General features: G+C 47.7%; 1 protein-coding gene across 1 annotated transcript in view; it reads right to left on the bottom strand.

Annotated features, from left to right (window-relative positions):
* The window catches only part of LOC121879612 (acetylcholine receptor subunit alpha-L1-like), a 48741-nt gene extending 30454 nt beyond the window's left edge, over nt 1–18287 (bottom strand). Inside the window, 5 exon segments of the mRNA XM_042386280.1 lie at nt 6765–6911; nt 8712–8848; nt 17701–17809; nt 17811–17864; nt 18280–18287. Of these exon segments, the coding sequence (XP_042242214.1) occupies nt 6765–6911; nt 8712–8848; nt 17701–17809; nt 17811–17864; nt 18280–18287 (455 nt within the window).
* Nucleotides 18288–18653: the final 366 nt, after the last annotated feature.

Raw genomic sequence — 18653 nt, 5'->3', positions numbered from 1 at the left:
TATACTCGTGACAAGATTACCAATTGTCCAACAACACAGTTTAGTGACTTCAACAGTACAGGCAAGTTGGAGATGTATACACAAAGTGGCCAAGTTAATAAGTTATAAAATGAGTTAAAAATTACAAAGAGAAATACTACTTCTGATAAAATCCAATTACATATTACTGTGGGGTTGGCTGGGTGATCATGTCAGCTATACCAACAAGGACTACCTTGATCCTAAGGTAGCTAATGGTATCATGCACGTCATGGTCAGGCAACACAAGTACTACCTTCTCAGAGTGCTGTGGTGGGCGGCCAGGGTGGGCGGCCAGGGTGAGCGGCCAGGGTAGCAGGGCAGGGGAGTGGGAAGACACACTTAGATCAGGGGCTACAACACTACAGTACAGTAGTCCTCCTGACACACATTAATCAGCACATTTGTTCAACATAACTCGTGTGAACATTTTATCATTTTGTTATTTAGAGAAGGAAAATGTTAGTGATGAAGCAGACATTAAAAGCTTTCTTGCTGTGCCAGACAGAAGTGAGGACAGACACCAGGCAACCCTCAACACTGACAACACAACATGACCCAGATATAAAAATTATTATTTTTAATGTTACTTCACGTGTTACTATTATTCCCTAACCTGTACCAGGGATCTTGGCTACCCTAACTTACCCTTAGTTAATTTACTTTTAATTCAAACTAACTCAGCCTAACTAAATCGACCTATTTCTAACCTATCTCTATCCTAACTTTACCGATCCATAACCTAACTTGATTGAAGAAACTTCTACCACAACCTAACTTACTCCTAACCTATCCTACTAATTTAATATACATCTAGCCTAAATTAACCTACTCCTCACCTTACCTGATCTAACCTGTCTTTCTCCCAACTTAACCTACCCCTAACCTAACCCAACCTAACCTACCTCTTACATAACATACCATAACCTAACTGAAACTAACATAACCTAACCTAATGAAATCTATCCTACCCCTCACCTAACCTAACCTACCCATATAACACAACACAGTTTAAATAAGTTCAGTTCTGCTTCCGGAAAAAGACAACAAAACATATTAATAATTAAACCTCTTAGAACAAGATGTAATTTAATCTTAAACACACACACACACACACACTACTTTGATGTCACTCGGAATCGAGTAATTGAGTATGACGATAATCCAACTATGATACAATGATATGAGTTATTAAGAATGTCACCTTCTTTGGTGAGCTCTGAGGTGACTAGAGAGGCCGATTCGGGACCGGCAGCATCGTCCACCTCAAGGCCGAAGTGTGCATACGCTTCTGCGTAGATGTTCAGGATCTCCTGTAGGTTGCTTTCAGTGTGAGCGACAAGGGTGAGGTCGTCTGCATATTGAAGTTCAGCAATGGAAGCTGCCGACACTCTTGTTCTTGCCTGGAGTCGTCTTATGTTGCAAAGATCCTTCATCCGGTACTCGATGTCCAACCCGCCGGCTATATTGGCACTGGCACGAGTAAGGAAGGCAGCCAAGAAAACGGGAAAAGAGAGTTGGTGCCAGTCACATCCTTGTTTAACGCCCGTTTGGATGGGAAAGAACTCAGACTGGGTGCCATTGTGCAGGACACTGCTGTTCATGTCATCACGGAATTGCCTCACAATGGCGATGAATTTTGGTAGGCAGCCGAAACGACTGAGGGTCCACCAGAGGGCTTGCCTGTTGACTTAGTCAAAGGCCTTGGTTAAATCGATGACGTCTATGCACTGGTCACGAGGCTGTTCTCTGAACTTTTCCTGTATCTGGCGGGCAGCAAAGATCATGTCATTGGTGCCACGTGATGGTCTGGAGCCGCATTGAGATTCTGGGAGGAAATTTTCCGCCTTAGGAAGAAGTCTGTTTACGAGGACTCAAGCGATAATCTTGTCAGCTGCGGAGAGGAGCGAGTTCCCGTGGTAGCTGCCACAGTCTGACCGGTCTCCCTTGTTCTTATACACATTAACGACTAGCAGAAACGCCGCCCTCCGGGCGGCTTATTCGCTAGGCCACGGTAGGATGCCACCCTCCGGGAGGCTCCACATTGTCTCACTGTTCAGTCCCCAAAACTTCTTCTTCCATCAATAGTTCATTAACGGTGTATGTAAGTTCCACCATGTTTTTCACTACAACGGTACAGCAAAGTATATAATTTTTAGCATTAAACTGTTATTATTTTATTGTCTAATCATCACTACATATAACACCACCCATCATCACTACATATAACATCATTCATCATCACTACATATAACACCACCCATCATCACTACATATAACACCATCCATCATCACTACATATAACACCATCCATCATCACTACATATAACACCATCCATCATCACTACATATAACACCATCCATCATCACTACATGTAACATCATCCATCATCACTACATATAACACCATCCATCATCACTACATATAACAACATCCATCATCACTACATGTAACACCACCCAGCATCACTACATATAACACCACCCAGCATCACTACATATAACACCACCCATCATCACTACATATAACAACATCCATCATCACCACATGTAACATCATCCATCATGACTACATGTAACAACATCCATCATCACTACATATAACACCATCCATCATCACTACATATAACAACATCCATCATCACTACATGTAACATCATCCATCATCACTACATATAACAACATCCATCATCACCACATGTAACATCATCCATCATCACTACATATAACACCATCCATCATCACTACATATAACACCACCCATCATCACTACATATAACATCATCCATCATCACTACATATAACACCATCCATCATCACTACATATAACACCACCCATCATCACTACAAATAACATCATCCATCATCACTACATATAACACCATCCTTCATCACTACATATAACACCATCCATCATCACTACATGTAACACCACCCATCATCACTACATATAACATCATCCATCATCACTACATATAACACCATCCATCATCACTACATATAACACCACCCATTATCACTACAAATAACATCATCCATCATCACTACATATAACACCATCCTTCATCACTACATATAACACCATCCATCATCACTACATGTAACACCACCCATCATCACTACATATAACTGCCATCATCATCACTACATATATACCCATCATCACTACATATAACACCACCCATCATCACTACATATACTTACCACCCATCATCACTTCCATATAACACCACCCATCATCACTACATATAACACCATCCATCATCACTACATATAACACCACCACATCATCACTACATATAACACCACCCATCATCACTACATATAACATCATCCATCATCACTACATATAACATCATCCATCATCACTACGTATAACACCATCCATCATCACTACATATAACACCATCCATCATCATTACATATAACAACATCCATCATCACTACATATAACATCATCCATCATCACTACATATAACAACATCCATCATCACTACATATAACACCATCCATCATCACTACATATAACACCATCCATCATCACTACATATAACATCATCCATCATCACTGCATATAACACCATCCATCATCACTGCATATAACACCATCCATCATCACTACATATAACAGCATCCATCATCACTACCTATAACACCATCCATCATCACTACATATAGCACCATCCATCATCACTACATATAACACCATCCATCATCACTACCTATAACACCATCCATCATCACTACATATAGCACCATCCATCATCACTACCTATAACACCATATCATCACTACCTATAACACCATCCATCATCACTACATATAACACCATCCATCATCACTACCATATCATCACTACATATAGCATCCATCATCACTACCTATAACACCATCCATGTCACTACATATAACACCACCCATCATCACTACATATAACATCATCCATCATCATATAACACCATTCATCATACTATAACACCACCCATCATCACTACATATAACACCATCCATCATCACAACATATAACACCATCCATCATCACTACATATAACACCATCCATCATCACTACATATAACACCATCCATCATCACTACCTATATATCACTACACAACATCATCATCATCACTACATATAACACCATCCATCATCACTACATATAACACCATCCATCATCACTACATATAACACCATCCATCATCACTACTTATAACAACATCCATCATCACTACATATAACACCATCCATCATCATCACTACCTATAACACCATCCATCATCACTACAGATCGGTAAAGTAGTTTCCGAGATTCTCGTGCGGACACACACACAAACAGACAAACTTCTTTGTTTTATATAGATATAGATAGAGGCATTCATAAGAGCTTGGGGCTTTCCTCCTTTTCCCATATCTTCTCCAGGAGAGAGTGGAGACGGCACACACACACACACACACACACACACACACAGTACTACTACTACTACTACTACTACTAATTTACTGTCACTTGGAATCAAGTATGACGATCATCCAGCTATTATACAGGGCCGTCCACAGATATTGCACGTGTGGAGGGCTACATCTACTGCGGAAGGAGTGGCGACAGCGTCTTTCCGGCTCTGGCGCTTGTCTGCCTGAGTCTATAGTCAGGCTAATTTGAAAGTATTGACACCTCAAGTGGTGCTTCTTCAAGCGTTACAGTGTGGAGCGATCGTCTCCCAAGTGAGGGGGCTGACTTGAAACTTTTTCAGTGCTCATCTTAATTAAAACTATCCTTATACATTTTCAGTTGCCCGCCAGCGTTACGTTTACTATTCGTTAGGTGACTGTAAAGTAGCTGCTTTGGCAGTCTACTGTAACATGACCAGTTCAACATAGTGTTTGTGAATAATGGCAACCTTGCTACTCCTAATATTGGTGTTAGCAAGAATACATTAATTTTTTCTCTTGTCTTCCAAGCGAATTCGGACGATGGAATGTAGACTACGTTGGTGAAAGTTTTCAAGTGCCTTAGGTGCCTCTTGTATGTGACCCATGTCTCGCTGCCATATAGCAGGGTGGGGAGGACCACTGCTCGACATATACGTACAACTTTGTAGATAATTTCAGCTCCCTACAGCTGAAGACAAGGGTATGCAAGTTGCCAAAAGGCTTGACATGCACATCTGATCCGATGTTGATTCTCGTCATCAATGTCCGCGATGGTAGACAGGTGCGACCCAAGGTAATGGAGGTGGTTAACATTAGAGAGGGTAGTATTGTTAACTTGGATGGATGGTAGAGGTGTGCTTGAAGTTGGGACAGGTTGATAGAGAATCTGAACCATACATATGTTCACCTCAACGCCAAAATGTACATATGCATCTGTGTAGGTGTTCAGGATCTTCAGTAATTCACGCCCATGCTAGAACGACGAGGGTGAGGTCGTCTGCATATTGAAGTTCAGTGATGGAAGCAACCGAAACACTTGTTCTTGCCTGGAGTCGTCTAATATTGATAAGTCCATTCATCCGGTATTGGATGCCCACCCCGCCAGCTAAATTGACACTGGCACGAGTAAAGACAACCAAAAATACGAAGAAGAGTTGGTGCCAGTACACATCCCTGATTAACTCCTGGTTAGATAAGGAAGGACTGAGACTGGATACCATTGTGCAGGACACTGCTGTTCATGCCATCGTGGAGTTGCCTCACAATGGCGATGAATTTTGGAAGATAGCCAAAACAACTGAAGGACCGCCAGTGGGTTTCCCTTAGTTAGGTCAATGAAGGCTATGTACAAGTCACGATGTTGTTCTCTGCACTTTTCCTGTATCTGGCGGGCAGCAAAGATCATGTCATGGTGCCATGTGATGGTCTAAAGCCACATTGAGATTCTGGGAGTACGTTTTCTCCCCGAGGAAACAGTCTTTTTATGAGGACTCGGACGATAATCTTGCCAGTTAATGACAGCACTGAGATCTGCAGTTGATGCAACAGTCTGACTGGTCTCCTTTGTTCTTATAATTATTGACGATAATTTTTGGGGATTTCCTCCTTTTCTCATATAATTTCCAGGAGAGATTGGAGACGGGTGGGATTCCATCATGCCCCGTGGCTTCATTATTTTTCATCTGTTTGATGGCAGTAGCTGATGGTCGTGGTTTGTCAGCTCTGGATGCAGAGGGACCTGCTGTGTAATTAGGACATCCACATTGGTATTTCAATTGATCAGGGAATCGGAGTGCTCTTTCCAGCACTGAAGAATTCCTTCTTCGTCTTTAATTAGGGAGTTATCGTTGGGTGAGTGGAGGGGGGCCACGCCAAAGAAGTAGCGCTTTAAGGGAATTTTAAAATTTTGCAACTTGGGTTGATCCCAAAATGTTTGTGTTCCACAAACTTTTTTATTCGACCATTCGTCGCCTTAGATCGGAAAGTATGCACTGGGCCATAGCTTTCTTCTGACGTAAGGTATTAACATTGGTCCGTGCAACAAGAGGATTGTTCTTCCAGTCAGGGAAGGCAGCACGTTTACCATTGACGAATACGTCAATTTCCTGGTTATGTTCATTAACCCAATCCTGGTGTGTTCTTTTGATCTGGCCGAGGGTCTGGCTGCAGGTTTTTGTGATGGCAGCAATAAGGATACCCCATTAGGCTGTTTATTGTTGGGTTGTTTGTCAGCCAAGGTAGGCTTATCTCCATTTAAAACACACACACACACACACACACACACACACACACACACACACACACACACACACCTACCGGTGTCGGTCCATCTGATACTGTGGTCGACGCATTACCAGGAGGCGAGGCAGAATGTGTATGAAGACCCGTCTCACCCAGGGAGCCATGGAGTGTGTTTGGGGCGACCGGAAGTGTACGTTGAGCACCACCACCGTCACGCAGATGCTGCCGAGAGTGTAACTGTTAGTGACTGTTTAGGGACCAGTCAAGTGGGTCAAACAAATTACTGGCGTAACACTCAGGGGTTCAGACCAGTCACAGGACCAGTTAGTGATGCCAAACCAGTTGCTGAACTAACAGTCAGTGAGTCACACCTGCTGCTGAAGTAACAGTCGGTGAGTCACACCTGTTGCTGAAGTAACAGTCATTAGTCACACCAGTTGCTGAAGTAACAGTCAGTAGTCACACCAGATGCTGAAGTAACAGTCAGTAATCACAGCAGCTGCTGAAGTAACAGTCAGTAATCACTCCAGTTGCTGAGTAACATTCAGTGAGTCACTCCAGTTGATGAATTAACAGCCAGTAGTCACTCCAGTTGTTGAAGCAACAGTCAGTAGTAACTCCAGTTGCTGAAGTAACAGTCAGTGAGTCACTCCAGTTGCTAAAGTAACAGCCAGTAGTCACTCCAGTTGCTGAAGTAACAGTCAGTGAGTCACTCCAGTTGCTAAAGTAACAGTCAGTGAGTCACTCCAGTTGCTGAAGTAACAGTCAGTGAGTCACTCCAGTTGCTAAAGTAACAGTCAGTGAGTCACACCAGTTGCTGAAGTAACAGTCAGTGAATCACTCCAGTTGCTAAAGTAACAGTCAGTGAGTTACTCCAGCTGCATAAGTAACAGTCAGTTAGTTACTCCAGTTGCTGAAGTAACAGTCAGTAGTCACTCCAGTTGCTGATTTAACAGTCAGTAGTCACTCCATTCGCTTAAGTAACAGTCAGTAGTCATTCCAGCTGCACAAGTAACAGTCAGTGAGTCACACCAACTGCTGAAGTAACAGTCAGTGAGTCACAGCAGCTGATGAAGTAGCAGTCACTCGTCACTCCAGTTGCTGAAGTAACAGTCGGTAGTCACTGCATTCGCTTAAGTAACAGTCAGTAGTCACTCCAACTGTTGAAGTAACAATAGGTAGTCACTTCAGTTGCTGAAGTAACAGTCAGTAGTGACTTCAGTTGCTGAAGTAACAGTCAGTAGTCACTCCAGCTGCTGAAGTAACAGTCGGTAATCACTCCAGTTGCTGAAGTAACAGTCAGTGAGTCACACCGGCTGCTAGGCATGGCCAGTTGGAAAATGGTCCACTTCTGTCTTCTGAGTCAAGAGTCGTGACAGCTAATAACATTTACTCAAGGGTACTGTACTCGGGGGTTTGTTGCTATACTCAAAGAGTTAAGTTATTGTACTCCGAGAATTGTGCTCAGGGGATTAAATTATCATCCTCAAGTGTGTTTTTATTATACTCAGGGGGTTAATTTGTCGTACTTAGGGGGTTAAGTTATCGTACTTGGTGATTAAAATCCTAATCAATCTTACTGAAACTGAAAAAAATGCTGAGGTAGTCTTTTGTGTTTTGATAACAAGACGGCAGAAATAAGAGTGGTTCCTATAGGCCTGACGAACTGTTCGGGGCAGTGTGGATACAACACACTGTAGACTAAACCTGCGGTACACAAGAAAAACCGTACTTAGCCGCCTTTAATTTTCTAAGAGTAAAGGTAGATATCCATTCACAGCTTTGTGAACTGGGGGTGTAACCCTTAGGTCCGTAGGAGAGCATTATACCCACTCTGCCGCCACCTTCTTAATAACACGGTATAACCAGCCCAAAAAAGTATCACAAATATTTATTCTTGAACAAAATAATCATGAAACAAATTCTAGCATGTACATTATTATAAGCTGTAACTCTGAAGTTCGGGAATTTGTGTTACTTTCCCGGCGGAGTTCAACACAACAGAATACTAAGACCACTCACCTTAACGTGTCTAATATCATAGTAAACAACACGAACTTTCCTAGTAACGGCACAACTAGTGATGTCGGCGGAATGATCTCTGCTAACAGCAAGAAGAACACCGTGAGGGAGAGCAAGATGCTGATGGACAAGCTGACCTGTGGGAGGGATGGACGGAGGTGATGTTACTACACACGGCACCACTCACATACGGCCCGGTCTGATGCAGCCTCTCTTCACTCCACCCACCCTAAGACCTCATCTGCAAATTTGGTGAGAAACTTCTGCACCATCCTCGACACCGGCTCCTATTACCACCCGAGATCCCTCTCCTGAAAATTGCTGTTCGACACCAACACCGCATCCAGCCCTTACGAGCACGCACTGATCGCTATAAGAACAGCCCAGTCCCAACCATTGTAAAAATTATCAATAACTTGTAATAAACCGGTGTATTCACTCCCTGTCAATCTAACTTTTTGCACTGTCACTATGTTGAAATGCCCTGTAGTATGACCTTCTCCCCATCCAGTTATTATATATCACATTTGTTTCACTTATGTTACTTGTGTATTATTTGTAAATCAAGAGAACCATTCACCAATTATGTAACTGTATATGTTCAGCCTTCCGGTTGCCATGCTGTTTCAATAAGCCGTAAATTATTATTACTATTAAGAAGGTATAAGAGCAAGGGAAATAGAGATTAGATGGGTGGGTAGGAGGAGGAGAGGTATGACAAACCTACCCGGATCAGGTGAACAAATTGGGGAAAGTTTAGTCCTGAATTTAGTGTAAGTGGAGGCAAACAATGATTGCACCTTCTCACCCCCTCCACACACACAGATGAAACCGTTAGAGGTAAATTAAAAAAAGTAATAATTCTATGTCTAAAAAAACACACACAATAGCTGGTGTCATCTCCTTGTGTCTGGCGAACAGCTTCAACTCTTACAAGAGATTTTGGAGGAGTATATGGAAGTGGTGCTATAAAGGTTCGGGGGCAGGATCAGGTGGCTCAGGGTTCAGCAAGCGTTAGGGTTTCCACTCGCTCCTTCACAATGGATTCTTCATGTTCGCACACGGTTAAGTCTGGTGAATTATCCGGCCACACATTGTTCCTGAAGATATCCACAGAGTTGCCGCTCAACAGCAGCTCGGCTTAAAGAGCCTCATAGTGTCATGTAACCCGCCCACCTAACTGTGACAAGTGCCCCTCCCACCACATAGTGTTGTGGTGTCCACAACATAGTGTCATGTAACCCGCCCACCTAACTGTGACAAGTGCCCCTCCCACAACATAGTGTCATGTAACCCGCCCACCTAACTGTGACAAGTGCCCCTCCCACAACATAGTGTCATGTGTAACCCGCCCATCTAACTGTGACAAGTGCCCTCCCACAACATAGTGTCATGTGACCCGCCCACCTCACAGTGACAAGTGCCCCTCCCACCACATAGTGTCACAGACCGCCCACCTCACAGTGACAAATTTCCCACCACATAGTGTCATGACCCGCCCACCTCACAGTGACATGTGCCCTCCCACCACATAGTTTCATGTGGCCCATCACAGTGTCATGACCCGCCCACCTAACAGTGTCATAAGAAAATAAAATATAAGAATGGAGGAAACTGCAACGGGCCTATTGGCCCATACTGGCCGTCCCAGTACACCCAACCCCTATGGCTCATATAACCACCCACCTATGTTTGAAGCTATCCAGCGTATTCGAGTTAATGATGATATTTGGTAACTTGTTCCAGTCATCCATTAATCTATTTCGAAACCAATGCTTACCTATTTCGCGCCTAAATCTAAATTTGTTTAATTTAAAACCATTGTTACGAGTTCGCTCCTGGTTGGATAGCTTGAGTACCTTTTGTTATGTCCCCTTTGTTTAGCCCTTTCTTCCATTTATACACCTCTATCATGTCGCCCTCACTCTACGTCTCGAGGGAGTGCAAATTAAGATGCTTTAACCTGTTCTGTACTCAAGGTTCCTAATGCCCGATTAGTCTTGTCATTCTCCTCTGAATTCTTTCCAGGATTATATATCCATTCTGTAATACGGTGACCAGAACTGAACTGTGTAGGCCAGGTGTGGTCTCACAAGAGCAAGATATAGATTTAGGACGACCTCTTGTATTGTAACTAACACCATGTGCCCCGCCCACCACACAGTGAGAAGTGCCCCCTGCCCACCACACAGTGAGAAGTGCCCGCCCATCACACGGTGAAAGTGCCCCGCCCACCACACAGTGAGAGTGCCCTGCCCACAACACAGTGAGAGTGCCCTGCCCACCACACAGTGAGAAGTGCCCCGCCCACACACGGTGAAAGTGCCCTGCCCACAACACAGTGACAAGTGCACCGCCCACCACACAGTGACAAGTGCACCGCCCACCACACAGTGAGAAGTGCCCCGGCCCACCACACGGTGACAAGTGCACCGCCCACCACACAGTGACAAGGCCCCTGCCCACCACACAGTGAGAAGTGCCCGCCCACAACACAGTGACAGTGCACCGCCCACCACACAGTGACAAGTGCCCTGCCCACCACAGTGAGAAGTGCCTGCCCACAACACTGTGACAAGTGCACTGCCCACCACACGTGAGAAGTGCACCGCCCACAACACAGTGACAAGTGACCTGCCCACCACACAGTGACAAGTGCCCCTGCCCACAACACAGTGACAAGGACCTGCCCACCACACACTGTGACAAGTGCCCTGCCCACCACACAGTGACAAGTGCACTGCCCACCACACTGTGTCAGACCCGCCCACCACACAGTGTCATGTGACCTGCCCACCACACTGTGACAAGTGACCCGCCCACCACAGTGTCATGTGACCCGCCCGCCTCACTGTGACAAGTGCCCGCCCACAACACAGTGACAGACTCCAGCCCACCACACTGTGACAAGTGCCCCGCCCACCTCACTGTGACAGCACCCCGCCCACCACACTGCGACAAGTGCCCGCCCACAACATAGTGTCATGTGACCTGCCCACCTCACAGTGACAAGTGCCCCTCCCACCACATAGTGTCATGTGACCCGCCCACCTCACTGTGACAAGTGCCCTCCCACCACATAGTGTCACATGTGACCGCCCACCACAGTGACAAGTGCCCTCCCACCACATAGTTTCATGTGAACCGCCCACCTCACAGTGTCATGTGACCCGCCCACCTAACAGTGGTCATAAGAAAATAAATATAAGAATGGAGGAACTGCAACGGGCCTATTGGCGCATACTGGTCAGTCCCAATTACACCCACCCCTATGGCTCATATATATCCAACCAACCTATGTTTGAAGTTTATCCAGCGTATAGAGTTAATGATGATATTTGGTAACTTGTTTCCTACTCATCCATTAATCTATTTCAGCCAATTCTTCCTATTTCGCGCCTAAATCTAAATTTGTTTAATTTAAAACCATTGTTACGAGTTCGCTCCTGGTTGGATAGCTTGAGTACCTTTTGTTATGTCCCTCGTTTGTTCTTTCTTCCATTTTTACATAACCTCATCATGTCGCCCTCACTTTGCGTCTCTCGAGGAGTGCAAGTTAAGATGCTTTAACCTGTCTCTGTACTCAAGGTTCCTAATGCCTGGTTGAATTCTTGTCATTCTCCTCGAATTCTTTCCAAGATTCTATATCCATTCCAATACGGTGACCAGAACTGAACTGTGTAGGCCAGGTGGTCTCACAAGAACAAGATATAGATTTAGGACGACCTCTAGTATTGTAACAACACCATGTGCCCTGCCCACCACACAGTGAGAGTGCCCCGCCCACCACACAGTGAAAGTGTCCTGCCCACACACAGTGAAGTGCCCCCGCCCACCACACAGTGAAGTGCCCCGCCCACTGAACACAGTGAGAGTGCCCCGCCCACCACACAGTGAAGTGCCCTGCCCACCACACAGTGAGAAGTGCCCCGCCCACAACACAGTGACGTGCACTGCCCACCACACAGTGACAAGTGCGCACACGGTGAGTAGTGCCCGCCCACACACGGTGACAAGTGCACTGCCCACCACAGTGACAAGTTGGCCCCGCCACCACACGGTGAGGGTGCCTGCCACAACACGGTGACAAGTGCACCGCCACCACACAGTGACAAGTGCCTGCCACCGCACGGTGAGTAGTGCCTGCCCGACGCATTGATGCGTGCCGCCCACTCACACAGTGAGAGTGCACTGCCCAGTGACACAGTGACAAGGACCTGCCCACCACACGGTATGCCCGCCCATAACACTGTGACAAGTGACCCCGGCCCACCACACTGTGACAAGTGCCTGCCCACCACACACAGTGACAAGTGCGCTGCCCACCACACACAGTGAGAAGTGCCCTGCCCACCACACTGTGACAAGTGCACCGCCCACCACACAGTGACAAGTGCTCCCACCACAGTGGAGAAGTGCCCGCCCACAACACAGTGACAAGTGGATCGCCTACCACATGGACAAGTGCCCTGCCCACAGTGAGAAGTGCTCGCCCACAACACAGTGACAAGTGCCTGCCCACTACCACAGGAAGGTACCTGCCCATTAACAGCAGACAAGTGACCCGCCCACACACACAGTGACAAGTGCCCTGCCCACAGTGACAAGGACCCACCCACTGTCAGCACAAGTGCCCACACAGTGGATAAGTGACGCCACGACACAGTAAGTCGCGTGACCTGCCCACCACACTGTGTCATGTGATCTGCCCAATTATCACACGGCGGATGTCGTGCCCTGCCCAATTCACTGTGTCATGACCTCGCTGGCCTCTGTCGGTGACAGTGCCAACATACAGTGACAAGTACCCAGCCCAATCACACTGTGACAAGTGCCCTGCCCACCTCATTTCAGACAGTACCCGCCCACCACATCATGGACAAGGCCTGCCCACAACATTGTGTCATGTGACCCGCCCACACCCCACAGTGATATGCCCCTCCCCATCATTATAGTGCGTCATGCACCGCCCACTGCCAGTGACAAGTGCCCTCCCACCACATAGTGCGTCATGGACCGTGCCCACTCACTGTGACAAGTGCCCTCCCACCACATTGCCAGTGAAACTGCCCACTCCTGCAGTGTCATGTGACCTGCCCACCCAACAGTGCCACAAGAAAATAAGTGTAAGAATGGGGTGAAACTGCAACGCCTGTTGCCCATACTGTCAGTGCTGCTTCACCCGACCATCATGTTGCAGTACCAACTATCTTTATGTAGTTACTCCGTATTAGAGTTGATGATATTTGGTATCTGTTCACCATTCACCTATTTCAAACCACTCACCTATTTCTTGCCTAAACCAAAATTTGTTAATTTGTCCATTGTTACGTAGTTCTGTTGAATAGTTGAGCAATTATAGTGTCCTTGTTTGGTTCTTTGTTCCATCACCCTATCAAGTCGCTCTCACCCATGCTCTCGAGTGAGGTGCAAATTAAGATAAGCTCCTGTCTCTGTACCAAGGTTCCTATGCCCTGTTAGTCAAGTTTCTCCTCTGAATTTTTTTCCAAGTACTGTGATCCATTCTGTAACATGGTGACCAGAACTGGAACTGTGTGTAGGCCAGGGTGGTCTTCACAAGAGCAAGATATAGATTTCTGCACGAATCTCTCAGTGCCAGGACCCACACCCATGTGCCCTGCCCACCACACTGTGGAAGTGGCCTGGCCCACAACACGGTGGAGAGAAGTGCCCACCACACTGTGAGTGCCTGCCCACAACACTGCAAGTGCCTGCCTCAACACTGGAGAAGTGCCTGCTCACCACACAGTGAGAAGTGCCCGCCCACCAAAGGACAGTGACGCACTGCCCACCACACTGTGACAGGGTGAACTGCCCACCACAGGCGGCCTGCCCACACACTGCGGCTGCCCTGCCCACCACACCAGGAGGCGAGCCCACCACACTGTGACAAGTGCGACCCGCCCACCACACTGTGACAAGTGCCCACCACACCAGACAAGTGACCCGCCCACCACACTGTGACACCCCCACCACACTGCACAAGTGACCTGCCCACCACACTGTGACAAGTACCCCGCCCACCACACTGTGAGGCACTGTGACACCACACTGTGACAAGTGACCTGCCCACCACAGTATGCGACCTGCTCACCACACTGGACAAGTACCCGCCACCACACTGTGACAAGGACCCGCCCACCACACTGTAGTGGCAAGTGACCCGCCCACCACTGTGACAAGTACCCCGCTAACACACTGTGACAAGGACTGCCTGCCAACACTGCTGGGTGACCCGCTCACCACACTGCGACTGGTGCCCCGCCCACACTGTGACGGGACCCGCCCACCACACTGTTACGCCCATCACACTGTGACAAGTGACCTGCCCACCACACTGTGACAACTGAGCCGCCCACCACCGTGACAAGGCCCGCCCACCACACTGTGACAAGGCTGCGCCCACCACACTGTGACGGGCATTCTGCCCACCACACTGTGACGACCCGCCCACCACACTGGACAAGGACCCGCCCACCACACGAGGTGCCCCGCCCACCACACTGTGACGGTGACCTGACTAATTGTAGACAAGTTCGCCCACCACATGGCGGACCCACCACACTGTGACAGTACCCTGCCCACCACACTGTGACAAGTATCCCGCCCACCACACTGTGACAAGTGACCTGCCCACCACACTGTGACAAGTGACCCGCTCCAACACACTGTGACAAGTGACCCGCTCACCAACACTGTCAGATGTGCCCTGCTCACACACTGTGACAAGTGCCCACCACACTGTGACAGGCCCTCCCACCACACTGTGACAAGTGCCCTGCCCACCACACTGTGGCAAGTACCCCTGCCCACATCACTGTGACAAGTGCCCCGCCGACCTCACTCAGACAAGTGCCCCGCACCCCACACTGTGACAATGCCTGCCCACCTCACAGTGTCATGGACTGCCCACCTCACTGTGACAAGTACCCCCGCCCACCACACTGTGACAAGTGCCCTGCCCACCACACTAGAATGTGCCCCGCCCACCACACTGTTACAAGGTGACCCGCCCACCACACTGTGACAAGTGCCCTGCTCACCACACACTGTAGTGACCTGCCCACCACACTGTGACAAGTGCCCTGCCCATCACACTGTGACAAGTGCCCCGCCCACCACACTGTGATAAGTGCCCCACACGACCACACTGCAAGTGCCTCGCCCACAACACTGTGACAAGTTCCCCTGCTCACCACACTGCAATGCCCCGCCCACCACACTGTGACAAGTTCCACGCCCATCGGTACCAGACACCTGCCCACCACACTGTGACAAGTGCCCTGCCCACCACACTGTGACAAGTGCCCGCCCACCACCACTGTGACAAGTGCCTCGCCCACCACACTGTGACACGTGACCCGCCCACCACACGACAGGTGCCCGCCCACCACACTGTGACAACTGCCTCGCCCACACCACTGGCAAGTTTGCCTCGCCCACCACACTGTGACAAGTGCCCCGCCCACACACCAACAAGTGCCCCCCACCACACTGTGACAAGTGCCCCGCCCACCACACTGTGACAAGTGCCTCTCCCACCACCTGTGACAAGTGCCTTGCCCACCACACTGTGACAAGTGCCTCGCCCACCACACTGTAGCAGTGCCCGCCCTGTGACAAGTGCCCCGCCCACCACACTCGTGACAAGTGCCTCCCCACCACACTGCTGAAGTGCCCCGCCCACCACACTGTGACAAGTAGCCGCCCACCACACTGTGACAAGTGCCCCACTCTTCCCACCACACTGTGAAAGTGCCCCGCCCACCACACTGTGACAGTGCCCGCCCACCACACTGTCGACAAGTACCCCGCCACCACCTGTTATCAGTGCCCGCCCCACGCATCAGTGCCTGCACTGTGACAAGTGAGCCGCCCACCACACACTGAGACAAGTGCGCCCCACCACACTGTGACAAGTGCGCTGCCCACCACACTGAGCAAATCCCCGCCCACCTCACTGCGACAAGTGCCCCGCCCACCTCACTGTGACAAGTGCCCCGCCCACCACACTGTGACAAGTACCCCGCCCACCTCACTGTGACAAGAGCCCGCCCACTGCTGCAGTGCCCTGCCCACCACACTGTGACAAGTGCCCCGCCCACCACACTGTGACAAGTGAGCCTCCCACCACACTGTGACAAGTGAGCCCGCCCACACACTGTGACAAGTGCCTCGCCCATCACACTGTGACACTGGTGATGGCACACATGGTGGAATGAGATCAATAACACATGGTGGAATGAGATCAATAACACATGGTGGAATGAGATCAATAACACATGGTGGAATGGATCATAAAGTGGGTGTGTTCTGTTTATAGTCTGACCTGCTCACGTGCTGGACTGTTTGTGCAAAGGTACAATAATTAGTAATGTAACAGATTTATGAACAATTATTGTATCTTAATAAATAATTTGCTGAAAATCATTAATAAAATAAATATAATGGGATATTACCACAATCTTCAGACTGTATTAAACTGTGAATATAATGTGAGCTGAACCATAAACCATTAAAGAAGACAGTTCAAACCTCGAAGAATGAGCCTCAGAACCTTTATTAAAGATCCACGATTACATGGAGACCAGACGTATTAGTCTCTGTGTGTATATACTGTACAGTACAGTATACTGTGTAGTGTTACCGTGATAGAAAACATTATATATAAACTGTACGGTGTGTTACTCTTAAAGTGTGTTACTTAAAGTGTGTTACCTTGAAGTGTGTTAATTTCAGTGTGGTAATTTTAAAGTGTGTTACCTTAAAGTGTGGCACTTAAAGTAGTGTACTCTTAAAAATGTTTCTAGTTAATGAAAGTATTTTATTCAGTGTCATGTAACCATCTCTCTCGCTCAGAAATAGTCCTGTGTGCAAACGACTACTTTTATTTGTATAAAATTCTGTCTCTACCCAGGTGTGTGTGTGTGTGTGTGTGTGTGTGTGTGTGTGTGTGTTAGTAAGTTACCTTCTCGCCGGAGTCTGAGGGGAGGTAGAAGACGAGGACTGTGAGGAAGGAGATGCCCATGCAGGGAATGATGAGGTTTACGGTGTAGAAGAGCGTCTTCCTCCTCATAGATGTTGAACGTGATGTCCAAGTAAGGTCTATTACAACACGTAATAATTTCTCGTCTGTGAGGATAACTGGTTAATGGTGGTGGTGTTGGTAGGTGGTGCATGGTGTTGGTGATAGTGGTTGTGGGTATTATAGTAGTGGTGAGGTGGTGTGATGATGATGGTGACCCCTGCACACACACACAGGTGAACTTCCCAACAAGAACAGCCCTTGTGGTAAAGAGCTGTCCAGATGTAATACTGACATACAAGCCTAAGTCCGCCACTATCCCATTTACGGAGTTGGTTTTATTATTCGCCACACTGTACTATCTTACACCAGCTAACCCGGAAATCCCTGTTAGGGGCCAAGGAGGCCTCCTCCGCTCAGAGTCTCACTGACACACTGCCGCACCATCAGTACATGCGCCTTAACACAGGATGGAGGATGGCCTGCGAGTCCGGTCTTTATGAGGACCTCCTGATAGATTACAACTTCATCCTCAAGTAAGATATACAGTTCTCGGTGACTTAAAGTGGCAAAAGGTGCTGACTAATGGCAGGGAACCACAGGGAACGGAGGGGCAAGTGTATCAATGGCCTACCTCAGTGGGGCAAGCTGCACAACCTCACTATCACCCAATAATTTGTTTGTGCAGCCCGACAAGTTCAAGGTTCGTGGCAACATCTACGATCCAAAACTGGCATCTCATATTGACTACACATCATTGTCGTCCAAAACTGCAAAAGCAAATATCTTCGCCAGGCTGGAGTTTCAATGTTCAAACTGTAGCTGGAGGACCAGGCAGATTACGTTTTAGAGTATCTCCAGAGCTGCTGGAACACCCCTGTCAACTGCGCCTTAGA

The sequence above is a fragment of the Homarus americanus genome, unplaced genomic scaffold, assembly GCF_018991925.1.
Source record: "Homarus americanus isolate GMGI-L3 unplaced genomic scaffold, GMGI_Hamer_2.0 scaffold24808, whole genome shotgun sequence".
NCBI classification, from domain to species: domain Eukaryota; kingdom Metazoa; phylum Arthropoda; class Malacostraca; order Decapoda; family Nephropidae; genus Homarus; species Homarus americanus.
This window is presented reverse-complemented; position numbering and strand designations above follow the sequence as displayed.